Source organism: Strix aluco, chromosome Z (assembly GCF_031877795.1).
Source record: "Strix aluco isolate bStrAlu1 chromosome Z, bStrAlu1.hap1, whole genome shotgun sequence".
Taxonomy (NCBI): domain Eukaryota; kingdom Metazoa; phylum Chordata; class Aves; order Strigiformes; family Strigidae; genus Strix; species Strix aluco.
Window position 1 is genome coordinate 95129204 of NC_133971.1, and position 22159 is coordinate 95151362.

The 22159-nt window shown below is 43.0% G+C and overlaps 1 protein-coding gene across 1 annotated transcript in view; it reads left to right on the plus strand.

Annotated features, from left to right (window-relative positions):
* Nucleotides 1-22159, plus strand: part of LOC141918062 (netrin receptor DCC) — a 629575-nt gene that overhangs the window by 516990 nt on the left and 90426 nt on the right. Inside the window, exons 13-14 of the mRNA XM_074812087.1 lie at nucleotides 15031-15172; nucleotides 18277-18387. Of these exons, the coding sequence (XP_074668188.1) occupies nucleotides 15031-15172; nucleotides 18277-18387 (253 nt within the window). The remainder of the gene's footprint in view (nucleotides 1-15030; nucleotides 15173-18276; nucleotides 18388-22159) is intronic.

The window sequence follows — 22159 nt, forward strand, 5'->3', positions numbered from 1 at the left end:
CTGGGTGTGAAGAGAATTAGGCAAATCCCATTGAGTTCTACAAATTCAGGCTGATTTTTGGGGGGAGAAAAATTGTACCAAAGTGTCCCAACGTCAGCTCTGATGCTGATTCAAAATGTCTAGCTGCAGGTTCCTAAAGCCTATTTGAGGAACTAGAAAATCAACAGTGCTTTTGTATGTCTGAGTTGACGTTCTCTGGAGCCCTGCTTAATGTTACTGAATGTCCATAGGGAATGAAAAGTCTTTAATTAAACAGATGCCAATGGGTGCAAAATTTAAAGGTCTATCCTGAATGACCCTTGTGATTAATCCTCAAAATCAATATAATGTGTTTAGTCATCTGGTGACTTCCAGTCATTTACCTTTCCCAGATGAATTTGGCATCTGGGTCCCATGATAATTACAGGGACCTCCTGCGCTTCAAATTTTAAAGAAAAACATAATTTAACAAAAAAAAAGTAGAGGTAAAACCAAGCATAATTACTGAAAATTATGTATTTTCACAGCTGACTGGAGCTAGAGTTAAGGCAATGCACAATACCTGGACTACCCTTGTATTTCAGCCAGTGTTTTAGAGACTTGGAAAGCCGAAAGCAGAAGTGCAGATAATATTCAATCAGAATTAACGAGTAAGATCAGCCCTGGGGTATGAAACGGGGAGGAATTAAGCAGTGGACAGGTTTTTAAAATGCTAAGATAATAAACGTAGGCTGAGGAATGGGGCCCTGGAGTGGGCTTGTCCTTGGTTTCTGGGACGGATTAAGTATTCTGATTTACCTCAGGGAAAACGGCAAAGCGCCTTCATTTCTCATGACATGCCAAATCTTAATTTTTCCTTGGAAATGTGAGCCATGATGCTCTGTGTCTGTTTAGATAAACGAGTCGTATGTGTGAGAAGCCCCTTATTTTGAGGCTGCATTTGAGCCTTCCACCAGTACCTGCCTGGGACACCGGAGGAGTCGCCATCCTGTAAAACACAAGTTCTGGATGCATTATACTGAATAAACAAGGAAATAAAGTTGTTTTGTAGATGCCACAGGAGTATGTGTACACAGTCCGACGGCAGAATGTAGTCGTGGCACGCAAGAGGTGAGAGTAGAGAATCACAAATGAGTTTTGATGAGTATTTATTTGAATTTGAAAGTCTACCTGTGGGTCTTCACGCTCCATTTTTGTTTTCAATTAAGTTTCACAATCATCAGGACCCAGCCACTTGTTCGATAACTAACTTAAGAACAGGGCCACAACCTTCCCTTCTTGTTTCATTTAAACTTCTCCCAGGGACTTAATTGGAGACAAGGTCAGTGTACATTCATATTTCAGGTCTTCTCATAGTCATAAACTTCACCGCTACGTGATCATTAAAACACAGTTTTACAAAACTGCATTTTATTAGCATTCAGCCCCAAACTTAGTGATAGGAGATCTATTTGTCTAATCAAAAGGAAAAGTAACACGCTCCTGTGTATAAATGGTTGTGACAAAGCTTAGAAGTACTTCAAAGTGCCGATTTTCAATAGGGCACAGAAAATGGATGCAATTCAGGGATGTTGTCAAAGAAATTTAATAAAGTTAGTTTTGTCAGCAAAACTGAAGAAGGTATTTCACAGGGTATGCTTTTTGTTACAGAAAGAAAAGAAACAGAAATAACTCAACGTTAGATGTGTAGTGATGTCCCTCCCCATATCTGGTATCTGCATTTCTTGAGAGGGGGCTTCCCTTCCCCCTGGATACCACTCTGCCATTCTGGGAAGCAGGATGGGACAGGTCCTAGCCTAACCCGAAAATTTACAGAGGCAGAAGTGTTTTAATTTAATGCAGAGAGCTGGGGATGAGCCTCTTTAACCAAGTAATGAGTGATAGGACAAGAGGTAATGGCCTCAAGTTGCGCCAGGGAAGGTTTAGACTGGATACTAGGAAGTATTTCTTTACAGAACGGGTTGTTGGGCGTTGGAATGGGCTGCCCAGGGAGGTGGTGGAGTCCCCATCACTGGAGGTGTTTTAAGAGTAGGGTCGACATAGCGCTGAGGGGTATGGTGTAGTTGGAAACTGCCAGTGCTAGGTTAAAGGTTGGACTAGATGATCTTCAAGGTCCTTTCCAACCTAAATGGTTCTGTGATTCTGTGAATTTAAAATCCACAGCCTGGTTAACTGTCCCTGCATCTTCTGAGGGCTTGTGTGTGTTGGGAGGGCTGCTGGGTGCACTGGCTCTTCCCTCTGTCTCCCAAGCAGAGAAACCACTATAAATGCACTTGAAATTCTGCACTGGGAGGTTAAAAATCCCCTGCAGCGTCGGCGTCAGGGAAAGGCATCATCTCACATTCCAGATCTCAAGTTTTAAAATAAAATGGATATTGGTTTTGACTAAAATTGCATAGAAGTAGCATACTCAAACTTTAAAATAAAGTGAATATTGGTTTTGAGTAATATTAAGTAGAAGCAGCATACTACTTGAATCCTGTCTTCCCTGACCTGTTCCCCCATAGTACAACCGTAATTCTGAAAATGAATTGGAAGTAGTAATGTTTTTCAAGGAGAGTGTTGGTGAGTGGCACGGAGCAAGTTACCAAGAAGGAGGAGGTGTTTGTAATCCTGCAGCACGTTTGAAACAAGGAGCAGAGCTCTCCCCGTGCCTCGGTACCAGCAAAACAAGCTCATCCTTTCAGATCTTTCCATTTCAGCATCTTTCATTCTTCTGCTTTTCATCTTGTTTCTCAAGAAATGGAAAATGTGAAACTGTTTATGATTTAATTAAGCCAAGGAGCTGGTCATGGAGAATGAGTAACTTGGAGGGACTGAGGAGGATTTATCAAGCTGAAGGCAGTAGCTGGTTTAGATTGCAAAACACCAGAACTGCCCCCCAGCCTTGTAAGCTCTGTCTCTCACAGATGGCTCCACAGCTTTGCTTGCCTGGTTTTGGAAGTGACCGCGGAAAGCACGCGTGGTGCTCACCGGCAAAGCACGGGAGGGTGAGGGAGAGGTCTCCTCCAGCACCCAGCGAGCCCCCAGGCAGCATCGTCACTTGCTCCCTAAAGAATGGGGCCAGTGCACCCAAAAAGCTCTAACGGGGAAGGAGAACTGGTTCTGGCACTGATGGGCACGTGCTCTATCTCTAGAGGGACGTTTGTACCGACACAGGGTATTGTTTCTGATTTGCCGGAGGGCCAGGGCATGCGGAGCACGGGAGATTTTTGCCCTTAAATCCTAGCCAAGGTCAGCTGGCAGTAGGTGGGAGCCAGGTAGGTGATGCTGAAGTGGAGTTGCTCAGGGCTTATGGCACGTCAGGGCATGGCCGGGGCTTGGCAGACCCTACTCAGGGATCCAGAACACTGAGAAGATCTCTTATGTTTCCTAGAAACACTGTGGTATGAGAAGGAAGATGATGGCCGTGAAAGTGAGCAAAGTTTGGTGGATGGCGGGTTGGTTGGTTTGCTTTCTATAAGGAGGATTTCCCCAAATCTCACATCTCCTCTTCCTCCGCACAGACGTTGTAGGTTCACTTGGACGTCCAGGCATGCGGCAGTAGCTCCAAACTGTAGCTCTCAGACAGTCATGAGGCTGCAGCAGCATGACCTGTGTGTGTACGCTGTGTTCAAGCCACTTGGGAAGTCTTAAAGCAACCCTAGTTAGGAATAAATCAGTTTGGACCCTGACTGTAAAATGTGCAATCCAGAATATTCCTCTTTGGGCATAAAAATTGCCAACCCTGGCAACTTCTGGCAGTTTTTCCCTTCCGCAGATGTTTCAATACCTTTTGTCCTGTGGCCTTTTTAATGGGATTATTCATCATTGTCTTCCATCTTGGAGCAATTCAACAAAAGCTTTATGTATACTTTACCTCTTTTTAGCTCACGATCCTGTCCAAATCCTTTCCCAGCCCTCAATGCCCACGATTGGGCTCAGGGAGCCGTTCCAGCGCACGATACCCGCTGAATAGCACCAGATGGTTCCTTTCTCTTCAGAAGCTCACTGAGTAACCTCTATACCCAAAATAGCATCTTTTCTACTACCAAATTAGGCCTTTAAATCTGAGCGTTTCTGCTGGCGAGCTACCTTGATGCTTTTTACGTAAGAGGCCCAAAGAGATGTTCTCTGGGTTAACAGGTTATCGTGAGAAGCAAATGCAGCAAAACGCACCGCGCTCTGGCATGTGGTATAACAGGAGGAACCTCCTTTACTGCTGCAGGAGCAGAAATATTCAATAAACAGGTTTAGGGGTGCATTATTTCCTTACATTTTTTTGATTTCCTCGTTTCGTTGCTTGCGGATGATGACGTTCAGCCGTTTGTGCTGATGGGCAACTAACACCTTCCTCCAGAGAAAGAGGGAGTTGGAGGCCTTTGAGGGATCTCTGGGGCAGCTTCTGGTCCCAGCACAGCATAAGAAAGGCTCATGCGTTAACATTATTTAAACTAGAATTATTTTTTTTTAAATATTCTTGAGATTTTGATTCTAATCTGAATCTTAATAGCCTCATTATTTTGAAATTATTGTGCCCTTTGCTTTATAAACTCTTAATCACGAGGCTCTCAGGCAGATATCATTTGAGTAATCAGTATCAGTATAATCAGTAATTAAAGTGATAGCCAACTACAGGTGCTGCTAAGTGCTAATCAATTAAATGCGTTTGTAATTGAAAACTTGATTGAAGTATTGATAGTTGCTTTAATCCCTGGACCTGTAAAGTTCCAGTTCGTTTTCTTATGGTTGACTGAAGCCCTTTACAAGTTTGCAGCATTTAGCAGGTGTTGCGAAGCAAGAAGGTGAAATTCAACCTTTCCTTGCCCGCCTGATATGAATAAAACTTCTCCTGTGGATCAGAAGTGGTTTTGCCAGCTGTTGAGTGACTTTGAGGAGTTTGTTTGCACGTTGACAGGCAGCTCTCTGTGGGTGATTCTGCTGCCTTGATACATCTGACGTTGGCAAATGCCGTACAGGCAACGTTGCTGGTGGCCAAGGCAAGGCAGCAGCCGGTGAGCGGGGCCGGCACATCGATGCCGACAGCATCTGTGTCCATTTTCTGGTCGTTATTCCAGGATTCTTGACTCCATGAGCCCCGGTCACTCAAAACAAGAGCATCCTCAGTGGAGGGCGGAACGGCTCAGAGCAAATGTTCATTGTGAGCAATTGTGTCTTTGACACAAAAATGAGTTAAAATGAAAATAGATGAATAAAATGGAAAAGGAACAAAATAAAAAAAAATAGACTTCAACTACGGAAATATATTGTAGATGGGCTTTCCTATTACAAGGAGTTTTTTTCTTAATGAAAACTTTCTAGCCCAGCTTTGAGAAGTCAAAGCTCTGAAAATTTTCCTGAATATGATGTTCTTTAAAAATAAGGAGCATTTCATGGTAACAGTATCTCTTAGTTACTTCAAAAGGTTTTCTTTTCAAATATACTTAGAAAATTAATCCAAGTTTGTCTTAATTGAGTAGGGTCGACCTAGCACTTAGGGATATGGTGTAGTTGGGATCTGTCAGTGCTAGGTTAAGGGTTGGACTAGATGATCTTCAAGGTCCTTTCCAACCTAGATGATTCTGTGATTCTGTAATTGTATAATGAAATGTTTAAAAATGCCCTAAAATATCTAGAAGTGCCAAAAAACCCCAGTAAGAAATGACTCTTTTCTGCTTAATAGAACGGGAAACTGATAGCAAGATTCACCTGCCCTAACTTTGACTTCTAAAAGTCAAATATCTGTGGCTGGCCCAGCTGACCCGTGGAGTCGGGGGAAAATGGGCAATTGCAGGGGCGGGCACCAGAGGTGAATTTCTTTGGACATGCCTTTTTCTCACCATCAACTATACGAAGAGCCTGACGTGTTAATTTTAAGTGTCTAAACTTAGCTCAGGGGAATCTCACCAATTTTGAAACATGAAAATGGTTTTAAGTGTTGGTCTGAGCATACTATTTTGAAAGGTCCATGCATCACCCAGCTAAAAAGCACTCAGTTGCACTGTACGTGATTAATTCCCAAGTCTTTTTTAAATATATAGAACAAAATTTTGGAAGCAGTTGTGTCTTAGAAGTTGCTACATTTGCAGAGAGAGAGAGAATCACTGCTTTTTCCATTATTTGTTTTCCAACCTCACCATTTTCTGTTTGTTTTGTTCCTTTGCCACCATAACCAAGTATTTGTCGGAGGTTCCTGACTCTTCTAAGCCTTGTATTTGGTTATGTTTCATCCTTTCTTCTTTTCAAGTTAATGAAGACACCCAGAGGCATTTTTATCCTTAAGTTTTTTTCCCCATTGCTATCACTTTTTTTTTTTTTTTTTTTTTGGTTTTAAGACTGTGGCGATCAAATGGTTTAAGTATTTGATCATGCAGTTTTAATATAAGAGCTGTTTGGAGATGTAGTTCAGAAGAGAAATACCCCAAGGAGATAATACTGGCTGAAAAGGTCTTCATACCTTAACAATCCTCCCAATGTTTTTTCTTCTTCTTATCTCCTCTTGGGGTGAAAAGAAGTGGTTTTATGAAACACACCATGGTTGGGGACTTTAAAATTGCTCGTATCCAAGGCAACTGCCAACAGCCTCAACATGTATTTGTAAATTAATTTGCAGCTTACACGTTGGTTGTAGAAGGAGAGCCCCTTGCCCGCGGGGCGGTGGGAGTGGAGGGGAGCGGGTCCGAGGGCGGCGGGGGAAATAGAGCTTTTGCATTAAGCACCTTCCTTCATCACTCGTGCATGTACCGTAACAGGTTTGGATGCTGGAGAAAACAGACTTTCTGGCGAGTACAGCTGTAGTCTTACTGCAAGCCCAGCAAATAAAGCTGCGTATTACAGCAGCCACATTTCCAAGCCCGGGTGGAGTCCAGGGCTGTGCCCAGAGGCGTTGGATCCAAGCCCAGGAATCACGTTGCTGGAAAGTAATTCAGGAAGGGTCATAAAAGAGCAGAAATGGTTGGAAAAAAAACGAGTCCAAACCTCCTCCCTTCTGCTCCTCAACTTCACGGAATCACAGAATCATCTAGGTTGGAAGGGACCTTGAAGATCATCTAGTCCAACCGTTAATTTTGCAATTAACTTGCAAATCAGCACATGAAAACTCCTGTTGTCTTTGACCAGCGATGCTTCCAGAGGTTTCTAGCAGGACTTTGAGCATTGACAGCACATACTGTGAGAAGAAATGCTCTCCTTTTTCTTTCCTTGCCCTCCTGTATTTTTGCAAGGCACTTCTGTGTCCCACACGGGTCTAAACGAACACGTCCACAGCCGGCAGCCTGAACCACGTTGCGCCCAAGTGCGTGTTAAACTGATGATGATAAAGATGCCGTTAGTTTGTTCTCCCAGAGCATTGAAAATGTTGTCTAAGAGCCTTTCAAAATAAGACACCCTCCTTTCATAAAAAAAACCCAAAAACCACAATCCTGGATCTCTGTAGGCTCCCTAGGTCTCATTTTTGAATCGTTTTGACTTTCCCTACATGACTGTAGGGAAATGGGCTGCCCAGGGAGGTGGTGGAGTCCCCATCCCTGGAGGTGTTTAAGAGTAAAGTTGACTTAGCGCTTAGGGATATGCTGTAGTTGGGAACTGTCAGTGTTAGGTCAATGGTTGGACTGGGTGATCTTCAAGGTCTTTTCCAACCTAGACAATTCTGTGATTCTGTGATTACGGTACCGAGCTTCTGTGCCACATGCATAGTAGAGAGCAAGTGTTTCCTGGGAATTTGTCTTCTCTTTCAGAACTGACACGTAGCAAAAAGCCAGTACATTAAGCACCCTTTACTTTACCTCAGGGTGCTTAATTTCATGGTAAAATCTATTATTTTGTAGTTATGCCAGGCTTAGCACATCGTATTGCACAAGTGACACGTTGATCTCCACTTTTTCTCAAGCACTAGTCTGCTTTAAAGTACACCTGAGGATTAGACACATTTTTTAAATACTGTCTTTTTTAGAGTCCCTTCTTGAGTCCTGCCTGTTTTTCAAAACAGACCTGATTTGGGAGATAATGCATGTTTTCTGTGAGCTGTTCAGGTAGTTTTGATTTAATTATTAGAAGAAACGGAGCCTGAACGCCTCTGCGCGTTTCACCCGGAGGAGATTATTGAGGCCAAGATTAATAGCGGTTAAAAAAGCCACAGTTAGACATTTCCATGAATTTTGGCAAGCAGAGGAAGGCTCGTTCTCAGAGGCCCAGGACAACTTCTGAATGCTCTTCGCAGGTCATTAGGAGCCTTTCTGTGGGATGCATCTCTGCGTTCGGTGGTGACCAGTCTGACGTACGTACCCAGCTCCCAAAGGTTCTTTTCAGGATGAAAGATGAGTCAAACTGGTTGTGAAACTTTCTGTTCAGTATCCTGGGGGCTTGTAATTATTTGCAACTGCGTCTCAGGCAGTGTATTGTGGTTTTGGCTGTAAGCCTTACTTCTGCCAAGTCCGGCTTATTTATGCTAGTATTTAAATTAAATCTCTTCAAGCCTATAGTCCTATTCCAGCTCGCAGCTTTAGGAGGGGAACTTGCCCTCTGAGTCTATTGAAACCACTAATACTTTGGAAGGGCTGTGGGGTATTTTTGTTTGTTTGTTTGTTTTAAGTGCTGCTCTTAAGAATATTTAATGTGTGTCACTGCAACATTTGACACACCTTGGGTATCTTCAGTGCCTGTTGCTATTGCTAATAAAAGCTAAGCAAAGGCAGTAGGAGTACGTAAGATTTAAAATAGCTCTGCAAAATCTCAGAACGCTTTATGAAAGTACCTAAAGGTTATTCCTACTTTCCATATAGAAGGAGTGTTCAGTGTTTCTGTGAGATCATTGCCCGAGGCCCTCACCTGACTCCCAAATATGCTGACTCAGGATATGAGTTTCAAATCCCGGCTCACGGATGGGTCATATTTGGAAAGAGAAATGTGCCGTTTCTTGCTGCTGGCCGTATTGGAGAGCAATAGCCCATTTTGCTGTGGCATGCAATCATCAAGTTATTTGTTTTTTGAACTTTTTCCAGCTTTTTCCAAACGAGGTGTGGTCCAGATGTTTAATCTACATAAATTTGCAACAGACTCTCTTATTCTCGATTTATTTCCCTTCCCTTCCCTTGCAATTGTTCAGGCTTTGCCTTTTAACCTGAGTTAACTTACATTAACTCAACCATCCAGTATATAGTTCACCATCAGCTGGTAGATGAGAAATTTTAACCCACAAAATTTCTTCCAAAAATGTGAAATCTCTAATGGACTTTGATCCTGGGTAGCACCTGTCATACCCTTTAAAAGGTCCTAGGAGGTCTGTGAGCCCCATCCCCTCCCCTCCCCTCCCCTCCCATCCCATCCCTCTTTGACAGCTCAGAGTGTGTCCTGGCTGTTTTTCCACAGGTGTTATTCCCACTTTGGTTTAGTTTGGCTCCGCTTTTCAGGCAGAATAGCCCACACCTTTAAGGCACATGATTGCCTCTACTTTAAATCTTAGTGAGTTTTTGGAGTCTTCCTCCAGCATATCACTTCAAGGCTCTGTTGTATCAAAGACTTGATTTGTGTATCTGGCTGTTTGATTGTAGAAAATTTGATTTCCATTGGAAAATAATATCTACAGAATGGATTTAGTAAAGAAAAAATCGGAAGAAAAGCATATGTGTAGAGACAAAGTGCAACAGAGAGATTTCATAACGCAAGTACTAGTCCTCTGTTACCATAACTGAACAAATGTTTGCAAATATCTGTTAATAAATATTTATGTCCAGAGGACTATTGACTAAAATAAACTGACACATGGTCTTTGCACATCCAGAAACTTTGATTTGATAAGATTCATGAGATTTCTGATGCTCCACATTTCTAATCAATGTAGAGATAGTATCTCAGCTTTTTCTTATTCTGCTAAATAATCATGAAAATGGAAAAATGAAAATATCCTATGGTTCTGGAAACTACAGGAAGGATGTTTAAAGGTTCAGCTCAGGTTTAATTAGAACTGTTGGGCCAATGTCTGTTCTCCCTGAAAAGGTTTATCAAATACAGTTGAACTAGGAGAGATCACGCCATATCGTTTGCAATCTGTAAAGGGCCATTTTGCAATGTCCAGGACATTCCGTCCAGCGTGTCGGCCACACCACACAGCTCGGTGTCGGCGGGAACTTGCTGAGGGGGCCTCGATCCCGCTGTCCATGACCCCAGCAAAGACATTCAATAGTGCTGGTTCCAACCCCGACCCCTGAGGACACCACTTGTCACCGCTTTCCCCTTGCACATCGAGCCATTGACCACAACTCTTGGAGTGCGACCGTCCAGTCAATTCCTTATCCCCCGAGGGGTCCATCCATCAAATCAAGATCTTTCCAATTTAGAGACAAGGATGTCAGGTGGGACAGTGTCAAAAGCTTTGCACAAGACCAGGTAGGTGACATCAGTTGTTCTTCCCTTGTCCACCAACGCTGTAATCCCATCATAGAAGGCCACCAAATTTGTCAGTCATGATTTGCCCTTAGTGAAGCCATGTTGGCTGTCACCAATCACCTCCTTATTTTCCATGTGCCCCAGCAGAGTTTCCAGGAGGATCCACTCCAAGATCTTGCCAGGCACAGAGGTGAGAGTGACTGGCCTGTAGTTCCCCGGGTCTTCTTTATTTCCCTTTTTAAAAATGGGGGTTATGTTTCCCCTTTTTCAGTCAGCGGGAACTTCACCAGACCTGGTATAACAGAAAGGAAATATTTTCTTTTTGTTGGTTACCTCGCGGATAAAGTGTGAAGGATTAGAGCACTAGTCATTACTGCTCTCTCTTAAGCAGAAGAAAGGACAAGAAGCCCGTCAGAACCTTAGTCATTGATTTTCCTGGAGCAAAGGGTCACATGTTAAGTACTATTGATAAAAAGCATCGTTGCAGTGTCCATGGAGACCAGGTTGAGGTGAAAGTGAACTGTTACCGTTACAGTGACAGCTTTAGGTGGATCTGTAAAGAACCTGCTTTTTCCTCTAATCATAAGGAAGATCTTATTTATTCTACCTTGAGTGTTAGATCAAACCCATTGCTTCTGTGAGACCTGCTGTGCAGGGAGATGTGAAGTCACTGTTGACTTCAAGGCAGAGGAGGAGATATTTGGGGTCTGGTAAAAACGGCTCAGTGCTTGCAGGTGTCGCAGCTCCAAGTGCTTGGATGCTTCTGCTGGAACTCTTGTTGTCTTTTTTAAATCGAATTAGTGTCAAGTTCAGGCTAGAAATAGCATGGCTGTAATAGTTCCTTATATCCCTAAAAACTACGCGTGTCTAAATCTCACGAGTAATTGTACGCATGTAGTACTAGGCCTGTGTGCAACAGGTTTTGTCCTCTGCAGTGTTTGGGCACATTCTTGGACGTGCTTGGAGAACGTGCTTGGACATAGCGACCCTTATGCTGGTGTGTCCTTCCTTTGGGAGCCTTCAGAGCTTTTTCTGCACAGAAAGATAGGATCAATGCTGCCTGGTCACGGTCTTGCATGGAGCACCCCAGCCTCCTCTGCAGCCTTACAATGAAATGGCTTGAGTGAGACTGGAGCCACTCCTGCTCCATTTCCAAAATGATTGTACCATCTATAGATCTGTGAAATGTTTGCTGAGTGGCCCCATCGAGGGGTTAAACCACCCCAGTGGCAGATCTGTTGCTTGAGTATTGTTCCATTTGCAAGAAACTCTTTTTCTTTGGGTGGACATCGGCCTGAAGACCCGTTCCTCTCCACACCCATAACCAACACCTCTCCTAGAGGGCAACAGATTGTCTTGGGGCCTCCCAGCTGTGTTAGCTCACACTCAGCTCAGCAATCTTTTCTGTTTTAAATAAATTGACAAAATGGAGCCTGTGGTTTGGAAATGATGGTGGACCACCCAAAGATCCACTCAAAAGTCTGGGTCATTGGAAGGTCTTCCAAATGATGGGATGTTTTTCAAAATGCACTTGTGGTTTCTATCAGCTGGTTCAGTTCTAAATATCCTGTAAGTGGCACCTTTGGGGAAAAGTTGATGTTGCTGCACTTTCCAAACCGAGAGACCAATGTGTTTCGCCCCATGTGGTGGGATTTTTCAATGCACAAATCATTCCTGTAACCATCTACCTGCATGAGCTGTGCAACAGGTCCCTGAAAGCATTCCTGTCCCTCCACTTCTTTATTGTTTCTTCTCCATATATTTTTTTTTTTTTTCCCCGTATGGTGGCAGCTGGGATTTCAGAAGAGCTTTGTTGCTCTTGGAAAGGACAGGAGAAAGATGGAGTTGTTCTTTCTTCCCCCCCTCTGAGAAAATATCCAAATTCTCTGCTTTCTTCTCTACCTGGGAAATGTGTTTTAAAGCCACTCTCTGGGTGTTTGCATTCTCCCATAAACATTTTATATGTAGGCAATTTCAATATGCAAAGTGACCAAATCTGTTTTTAAAACAATCACTCTGTTTTTGAAAAATGGAGTTTGTTCTGCCCTAATGCAAAACAACTCTGCATTATTTCACTCAGCAATGAAAACCTGAAGTATTGATTTTGAAATGTATAATTGATTGTAACAATAAATCACTGGGCAGTATATGTGCAAAATTGATTTTTCTATTGCAATAATTAATTTGATATGTGCTGTAACGTATTTATGCAGGGACTAAGCAACTCAATAATGGTAATAAAATGTATTTGGTCAAAAACTATCCACTGTGATGTGGTTGACTTTCCTCTTTGTCTAAAAATTTGTAATGCAGTGCTGTAAAAGATCATATAGATGCAACTGTACAATTGTGAGGTCTTGTTCCACAAGAAACCCTTAATGCCCTGAATACCTTATATCGTGCTGAGTAAATACATTCGAGGGATTGGAGACTTGCAAGGAACAGCTGGTACCCAGATTGTTTTAGCAGAGAACTGTTGATGTACAATATCAGCTCTCTTATCAGTCCAGCCCAATAAATCTGGTGTTTTTTTCTGGACAAACTGATAGAAGCTATAATAAAGAACACAATGAATAGACATATGGATGAACATGATATGATGAGGAGGGATCAATACAGCTTTTGTGGAGGAAAGTCCTGCTTCACACGCCTATTAAAGTCCTTTGAAGGAATCCTTGAGCACATGGGCGAGGAGATCCAGTTGATATCGTTGGCTTGGGTTTCCTCCAGCTTTTTGATAAGATCCCTCACAAAAGGCTCCTGAAGAAAAGCAGCTGCTGCAGTGTAAGGAAAAAGATCCCTTTGTGATAAGCAACCGATGCGATTTAGAACAAAAGATGGAGAGAGGTGTTGGCTTCTCTCGGCCGAGGAGCACCGGCAGCGGAGTCGCCCAGCGATGCATCCACAGTGGCTAGTGCACGGGATGGAGAGCGAGGAAACACAGGTTAGCAATTTAGTGTAGCAAACGCAAAAGCTGATTGCTAAAAACCCTTACAATGCTGAGTGCCTGGGAGATAACAGAGTAAATGAAATTCCGTGTGATTAAAGCGATGCAGGGAAAACACACGTCCCCGCAGCTGTGCGACCAACTGGCTGCTGCTGCTCAGGAAGGAGGTCTTGCTGTTCAAAGTCTGGAAGCACAGTGGACTTGCATCAAAAATAGCATGGCCAGCAGGGACAGGGAAGGGATCTTACCCCTGGACTCGGCACTGGTGAGGCCGCCCCTCGATGAGTGGGTTCAGTTTTGGGCCCCTCACTCCAAAAAGGCCATTGAATGACTCGAGCGTGTCCAGAGAAGGGCAACGGAGCTGGTGCAGGGTCTGGAGCACAGGTGTGATGGGGAGCGGCTGAGGGAACTGGGGGGGTTTAGTGTGGAGAAGAGGAGGCTGAGGGGAGACCTCATGGCCCTCTACAACTCCCTGAAAGGAGGGTGCAGAGAGGGGGGATGAGTCTCTTGAGCCAAGGAACCAGTGCCAGGACAAGAGGGAATGGCCTCAAGCTGCGCCAGGGCAGGGTCAGACTGGCTCTTAGGAAGGATTTCTTTGCAGAAGGGGTTGTTGGGCGTGGGAATGGGCTGCCCAGGGCAGGGGGGGAGTCCCCATCCCTGGAGGGGTTGAAGAGTCGTGTTGACCCAGCGCTGAGGGATCTGGTGGAGTTGAGAACGGTCAGTGTGAGGTTCATGGTTGGACTGGAGGAGCTTCAAGGGCTTTTCCAACCCAGATGATTCTGTGACTGCGGCGGTAAAAGCACCGCTGAGTGTTGGGGTTTATTGGGAAATGAATGGGGTTGAAAAGAAAATGAGCCCTGCAGTGCCGCACAAACCTCCGCTAAGCATGGGAAGGACGAAAAGTTGCAAGACAAGGGGACAGGAAGGGCCAAATCGATGGGCTGGTGTCTGTATCACAGCGACAAAATTCCATCAGACCTTTCTCCAAGGAGAGAGGTGGCAGAGACGGGTGTCTGGCCATGTAGGGCTGTCTCAGGAGCCGTCAGGAAGGGACGGTTTCAGTTTGGGCTGTTAGACTGAGATAAGATCCCTCGTACAATTGAAGCTAGACACCAATATTTAGACAAAAAGAAGCGATTGGTCTTGGTTAATTCCGTTGCTGCTGACTCTGTCAAATAACTCAGCAAAAATTATCTTACGTCTTCGGATCGGCAGTAACTTTATTCCCAAGAGGTTTCACTTACATTGATATAATGAGGGTGCAGTAACATCTCTGTGAACGTCTGTGGAGTTAAAATGGCACAAAATGGTTAGAACTGCTCAGGTTGATACTTGTATCTTACGGTCAAAAAGAGGCGACTTTGGCACTTTGGGCTGCAAAGCAAGAATGAGTTGTAGTGTCTACTCAACCCCAGAGCTGACATTTCTGGTATCTTAGGTATTCTAGTGGCCTGCTGAAGTTAAAAATTCCTGAAAATGGAGAAAATTTGCTATCTAAATCCATTGTTTAAATAGCTAGAGAATGTACAGTTTTCTTTATGCCAGTGTGAAACTTTTTAGATTTGATTTGGTTTTCTTCTCAAAACGATAACTTAGTTGAATACATGTTGCTACTAGAAAACATAGCCTTTTTCTTTTTCCTTTTTTTTTTTTTTAATTCATTTTATGTGCTTTATTTCTGTCATTTCCTTGCCGGGAAAAAAAAAAAAAAAAAATCAGCAATAATATCTCTTCTTTTACAGAGCATCAAAGTTAGCTGGTTGCCTCCACCACCAGGTACTCAAAATGGATTTATTACGGGCTATAAAATCCGACATAGAAAGACTACCCGCAGGGGTGAGATTGAAACACTGGAGCCAAACAACCTCTGGTACTTGTTCACAGGTCAGTGTTCACATGGTACAGCCTTGCAAGGTTTTGATGAATTAAATGCTTTGGGAATAAAATATACTTTCACTTCAAGGGAACATTGATTTCTTTGCTGGCAGGTAGCATTTATTGTGTTGTACAAAGACAGTCTTTATGGTGCTTTTTCTAAACCAATTTTTTCCTTAATGCTTTTATCATATGTTTGTCTCCTGGATTTTATCATTAATGAATTTGAAGCTGAATTTCTTGTGTCCAATATCTTAAGCCTCAGCTGGTTTTTTTTTTTAGAGCATTCAATCAACATCTCATATTTTTCTCATGGGTGCAAAAGTATCGATTTCGCTGGTTTCTTTGCCAAGAATTTCGATGGAAAATATCTCCTCACAGAATAAAAAGTGCAACAGTAGATCATAGCAAAACTATAATTGTGATGAAAGAAAGTAGCCAGATGAGTATCGTAAGGGTAACAGCGAATTCTGGGGGGTGAAAATGAATTTCACCGGGGTTCTTGTATTATGCCCAAGCCATAACCGAGAAAGTAGCAAAGTGTCAAGGGCAAAAATTAGACTTTGTCAAAGTTTTTGCCCCTGAATCCAGTATAGCCATGATTTCACCTCAGAAGACCTGCATTATGTTTACTTTCACGTGTAAAGTGTAATCTGTGAGAATTAGAATTCTGAATTGCATATTTCAGAATAAACCGTATCATTTTCTGGTTTGGAAGAAAAAGCAGTATTTTGTTTCAAAAATAAATAAAAGCAAAAGTAGAACGTTTCTATGAGGAAGACCTTAAATAATGAAATCTCAACTTGGTCATCTAACCTTGCTCTTGACCAAATTCCCCATGGAACCCCTTGTGAAGGCAACATAACTAACGGCTGCACAACCACTTCTTTCTTGGGGGAAAGAGAGCGTGTTAAGCTTGTTGAACGGGTTGGAAAGGATCTATTTGCTGGCAGACGAAGTAGAAATAACGATGAAAACTGCTCAGATGTTTGAGTTGCTGCTGCTCTGATGGCTTAGACAAGAAAACGTAACGATGCCGTTAAGTCCCAGAGCGAAGGCACGGACCTCCGGAGCTCCGCTCCCACCATCCCTGCCGATCCCATCCCTGTGGATCGCACCCTCGGCGAGGGGGAAAGGCTGTGGGAAGTGAAAGCCGCTGTGTGCCACCTGGGAGCAGAGCAGATTAATCTCTATGGCTGTACATCCCCACGTCTTGAGCAAACTCTTTTCTTTCACATGAATTATTCCGGGCTTGAAGAGCTGCGGGAGTCCTGGTGCCTCCGTACAGCCCGAAGTGAAGGGCTTTGTTTCACAAAGCTTGGGAATACGTGTTTTACAAAGCAATTAAGAAAAATATGCAGGTCTTGTTATTACTTTCTGCATGCATATATTGTGATTGCTGGAGACCGAGCCATGTGGCTCTTCTAAATGGACATTTTAAATATTAACGTCTCGGCACTTCGCATCTTTGCTGCAATCCTATTTGGTAGGCAGGTGCTTTATGGGATAATAAGAACATCTGCAATAGCAAAGGAGTTCAGAGTTACAGTGCAGGTTTTTAAATAGCCACTATCAATTTTAGAGTAGGCTTCCATGTCAGCTAAATGTTAACTGCTCTTTTTAATTATGAGCCTTGTTCTCCAGAGAATGTTTGCAATTAAATGAAACATTTTTCCCTGTGCTTTGTGGTCAGTATAGACTGAGCAAAAAGATAAACCTGTATCCCCACCTCAGGGACTTGGAAGTCTTGTGGCACATTCAGGAACGCGGCAGTAATTGTTTTCTGATGGCTTTAGCCACAGAGGAAAATGTCTATTTCCGAATTCGTGCTTATTTCATAATATTGGTAAGACTTTACGGTTTTTGTCTGAACTGAGTGCTCTGAAGTTAATCAGGAGCACCAGAAAGCAAAACGCTCTTCAGTTGCTAATCCAGTTCCTAGCCTGCAAATTTTATGCATAAGGAGAGTGTTCCTGCAGTTCCCTGCGTGTTAAAAGCAGTGAGCTGGTTTTGTTAAGTGTGCAATTAATGGCTTAGTTATGTAAAACAATTCTTCATTTTTCTACTAATTGGACTTCCATTAATTTTATATGTACGAGCACAACCGATGGAAATTACGACCTAAACTAATCCTGGGCCGGTGCAGCCCTCATTCAGTTTTTGAAGCCTCTTCTTTTGGTCAAAAATGTCTTTTCCCACGTGAATAACGACCTCCCCCCAGCACCGTTGTGCTACAGCCCTGCCCAGGCATCGCTCGTGCAAACCGGGCAGCGAGACATCCTGGCTTGGATTAGAAATAGTGTGACCAGCAGAAGCAGGGAGGTGATAGTCCCCCTGTGCTCTGCACTGGTGAGGCCACACCTGGAGTGTTGTGTCCAGTTTTGGGCACCTCAATACGAGAGAGATCTCGAGGGGCTGGAGCGAGTGCAGAGGAGGGCAACGAGGCTGGGGAAGGGCCTGGAGAATAAATCTGTGAGGAGAGATTGAAGGAGCTGGGACTGTTTAGTGTGAGGAGGAGAAGGCTGAGGGGAGACCTCATCACTCTCTACAGCTCCCTGAAAGGACATTGTAGAGAGGTTGGTGCTGGTCTCTTCTCACAGGTGATTAGTGACAGAACAAGAGGGAACGGCTTTAAACTGCAACAGGGGAGGTTCAGACTGGGCATGAGGAAAAAATGTTTCCCAGAAAGAGTGGTCAGAGAGTGGAATAGGCTGCCCAGGGAGGGGGTGGAGTCCCCATCCCTGGATGTGTTTAAGGGTCGTTTGGATGAGCTGTTGGGGGATGTGGTGTAGGGGAGAACTTTGTAGAGTCGGGCTGAGGGTTGGACTCGATGATCCCGAGGGTCTTTTCCAACCTGAATGATTCTGTGATTCTGAGACACTGCGTGGGCTGTGGTGTGCTGGGGGAACCCCTTTCTATATATTTGCATATATATTTTTATATATTTGCATTTCTATCTATTTCCTTACATATGGCAAATCCAACGGGCTATTACTAGAGATTTCATTTTACACCAAGTCTGTTGCAAATTCTGGTATTGTCATTAATTTGTTTCTTCATCTTCTTTCTGTACAAATTTTATTTGCTTTTTTTTTTTTTTTTTTTTTTAACAGGACTTGAGAAGGGAAGCCAATACAGTTTCCAGGTGGCTGCCATGACAGTGAACGGGACAGGGCCCCCCTCGGACTGGTACACAGCAGAAACACCCGAGAACGATCTCGATGGTAAATGCATCTTTTTTTAAAAGCAGTTGGCTCCTAAAGGCTTCTAGCTGAGGGGTGTCACAGCAGTTGTCACCCAGGCTGAGATTAGGGTGACACACCCGGGGTCTAAACTCCCACCAGCAGATGTTTTCGTATATTCCTGGGTCCCACATGCTTTGGGTTGTGTTTCTCTGTTGTCACCCAGGACCAAGGAGTCAGAACCCATTGTTAAAATAATTTTGTGCCAGAATTTAGCTCCTGGGCATCAGGGCTGTTTGCAATAATACGGCAAAGTGAATCTGTAACTTCATAAATGATAAACATAATCAATCAAAGAAACGATGAAAACGATGCCAACAATCCTAACAATTCACTAAGCAAATATTCAAATAGGTCAAATCCGGTTTCCCAGCCTTTATTTGCGGATGTTAGAAATGCAGGTTGGCAACAAAGCTGAATAATTAGTGAAAGATGATGGGATGCGGATACCTGAAAAATGTGGGCTATATAAATCAGTGCAGATGCTGACACAAAAGGGGAGAAAAACACTGAAATGAAAGGGTTAGATAAAATGACTGGAATATTTGAAGTAGTACAGGAATGAAAGGAGAGTAATGAAAAAGTCTACCTAAAAAAATTAAACAAAGTGCAAATCGAATGGAACAAAGAATCTGACAGATGGAAGTCACAGTAAAACTACAGACAATCCGTAAGAAGCAAATACGCAGCAGAAAGGAGATGAATAGAAAATACAAGGAAACTGATGAAAATTGCTAAAACAAAATAAGTCACCTAAAAAGGATCAAAAGCCAACTGGATGAAAGAATAAATAAATAATCAGATTAAATACACTGTAGTACTTGATGTTGCCTTTCTTTTGACTGGCCGGATTTCCTTACGAGCTCAAAAATCAACCCTTGGAAATTGAAGAATTTCTGCCTTTTCCTATGTCCAAATGCAATTTTCCGGTGGACTGGGAGTGACCGCAGTGCTCGGCACACAAAATGGGGGAACCTGGGGTGTCTCATCAGGGTTTTAAAGAAGAGGTAATGCTTCTAGACGTGGTGTAACCATACCAACGGATCACGCCACGCTGCCGTGCGTGATGATATCTTTCTAATTATGCTTCAGCTAGAAGTGATGTTGTTAAGGTGTAAGCGGCTGACTTCTCGCTGGCAAGAGGGAAAAAGAAATTCTGAACGCACCACAGTGTGCAAAAAGAAAGTAACACATCTGAGCACATTCAGTTTGATTTGTATTTAGTAGACGCTACGTTCCTTTGAAGTCTTTAGGCCCAAATACACGCATAGGCATGAATCGAGTCATCACAGGAGACGCGCGATGGAAGTGGGTGCGTGCAAATAAATTCAAGCCAAGCCGTTTTGTTCATGTATTGTATTTCCATGCATTTGCATTTGCAGAAGTGATGGGTTCTCCTCGCGAAGCTGGAGCAGCCTGATGCGGGGAATGCGCTCTGTGGCACGCGAGATAGAAATGCTCTGAGAAAACCTGGGGAGAAATCTTATTACTGTAGTTATGCAAAGTCCTGCAAGTGTTGACTAACCAGGGGTGGGCTGGAGCAAGGCTGGTAACTGCAGTTCCCTCTGCTCCCATGGCTAATGCGGTTTCTCCTGCTTTCACTGGAAGCCTGGTTGGCATCAGCAACACGAAGACAAACAGTATCCCGGAGAACGGCATCGACTCCCAATGGAAATTCATTTTAATTAGTGACTTTTTTTTTAAAGCGATTAGAAATCCAAACATAGCTGATTCTTCAAGGTTCCCTAGAAAGCTCGCATGCCTTTACTGACAGCTGGGAAGGTTTTAAATATTTATTTTCAGCCTCAAATTTTGTGCTTTAAAAAGAAAAAAAAAAAAAAAAGAAATGGAAAGCAGTGTTTTCCCCAAAGGGTCTGTTTTAAATAGCTTGAGTGAAGATGCAAGAGAATCTCTGATCAACTTAGCAAAGGTATCCTCCAGGAAAATGGGTTTAGGATGCTTGGTTTCTGATTACTGCATTGAACAGATGGAAGCTGTTATACATATTAGATAGCGATATAGTTTAGCTTCAGCTCTAAATTAGTGCTTTAAGAGCATGACAAGCTAGACTGCTATCATATTGTAATTTATACTGAAAAGTGATTGGGGAAATATGTGAACAAAATAGGATGAATAAAAAGTACCCTGACTTCGTAAACCATACATCTTTGAACCTCTAAGAAAATTGCTAAAGTGACCGAAATGTAAAGCATTTTTCAAGCTTGACAGTGGAATTAGGGACCTTTAAGTAGCGCTAAGTGCAGTAGTTCCTGGATGGAAGACGTGGGTACTCAAGCCATCACGTAGAAACCCAGCGAAGGACTCGGAGGCACGTGTGAGCAAATGTGACATCCCAGGAGGAGATGTCACACCAGGCAGTGACACAGAACTTCAGCTTCCATTTCCTGGGAGCCTAATTGCCCGTAAGGGAAGAGAGCAAGAAATGCAGCACCCAGAAATCTGATTTCATGGGGACATCTCCTGAGGAACTCTCCTCCTGCCTGCCAGATGCTGTCTTGGGAGCTTGGCTGACATCCACAGCTCGTGTGTCTGCTTACAACTACCCAAAAATTTCAACACCCGAGAGGAAAGCGATAAACTCTTGGTGCAGTCAGAAGCAGGATTGTAAATTTGGTTCATCTGGGGTTTAGGATGAAGAACTCAGTTGACACTTCATGTAGGAGAACGGGATCTCAAGGTTGCTTCTCAGATGTACTGCTGACATCATGTTCAAGCCCAGGAGATACAAAAGTAAATGTGTTGATCTAGAAGACATGCAAGGAAATGGCCTGACAAAAAAAAAAAAAAGCAGAAATATGAGATATATGTGTCAATAAGAATCTTACTCCTGGATATCTGAGTGCTGGGACGCTGAGAATCAGCAGAGCCATGCAAAGGCTGGATGGTCCAGTTGCCTGAAGAACTGATGGGTTTAGATGTTTGGCTCTGTGTTATGTTTGGCAGAAGCCCTTACTGTGGAAAATGTGCTTCGTTGTAAAGAGAAGCAAAAAAGATTTTGTTTGAGGGGAAAAAAATAGTTGATTCTGACATTTAACTTTGTACTTTGGGTTGTGAACCACATAACACAAATTATAAAATCTGGAGCTGTTTCAGAATAAGAAAAATGTTTTTTCCAGAAAATGTTTGAAAGTAAAGCTGATCAAAATGTAATTAAAATTGCTTTATACAGAAAGCTAAAACCAAAAAAAAAAAAAAAAAGAAAAAAGAAAATTTCAAAAACCAACTCTGTGTTTATGCAACTTTAATGTTCAAACAATAATTCAAAAATATCATTCACCCCAGCTTCATTTTCGACACTTAATTCACAAGAAGGGTACAAGAAGTTAAACTGCCTTTTGCTTTTTGAAACAACAAGTCATGATTTAGCTCTGAAATGCATGAGTCGCATATTTGAATTGTTTGAAATAAAGAATATGAAATGTTTGAATAAAGTAGTTTTCACCTAAACGGCTGCCTAGAGGTATCTGTGGTGCAATTGAAATCCCTGTGTTGTGTCAGATGTAAAAATTATCATTTGAAGGCAATCGGTTCTTTGAATGCTCTGATCTCCTTTGCTGCCTGAGAATTGCTACTTTAGGAAGTTCGAGGAATTGCAGTCTTGCTACGTTATCCAGCTTCTCATTTCAAGGCATTAAATTGTTATTTTATCGCTGGGGCTTGTGAGAAATGCTTCTGTCGTTTGTTTTTCAAACAGCACTGTTGAGGAACAGCTGCTCCAGTAACTTTTGCTTCT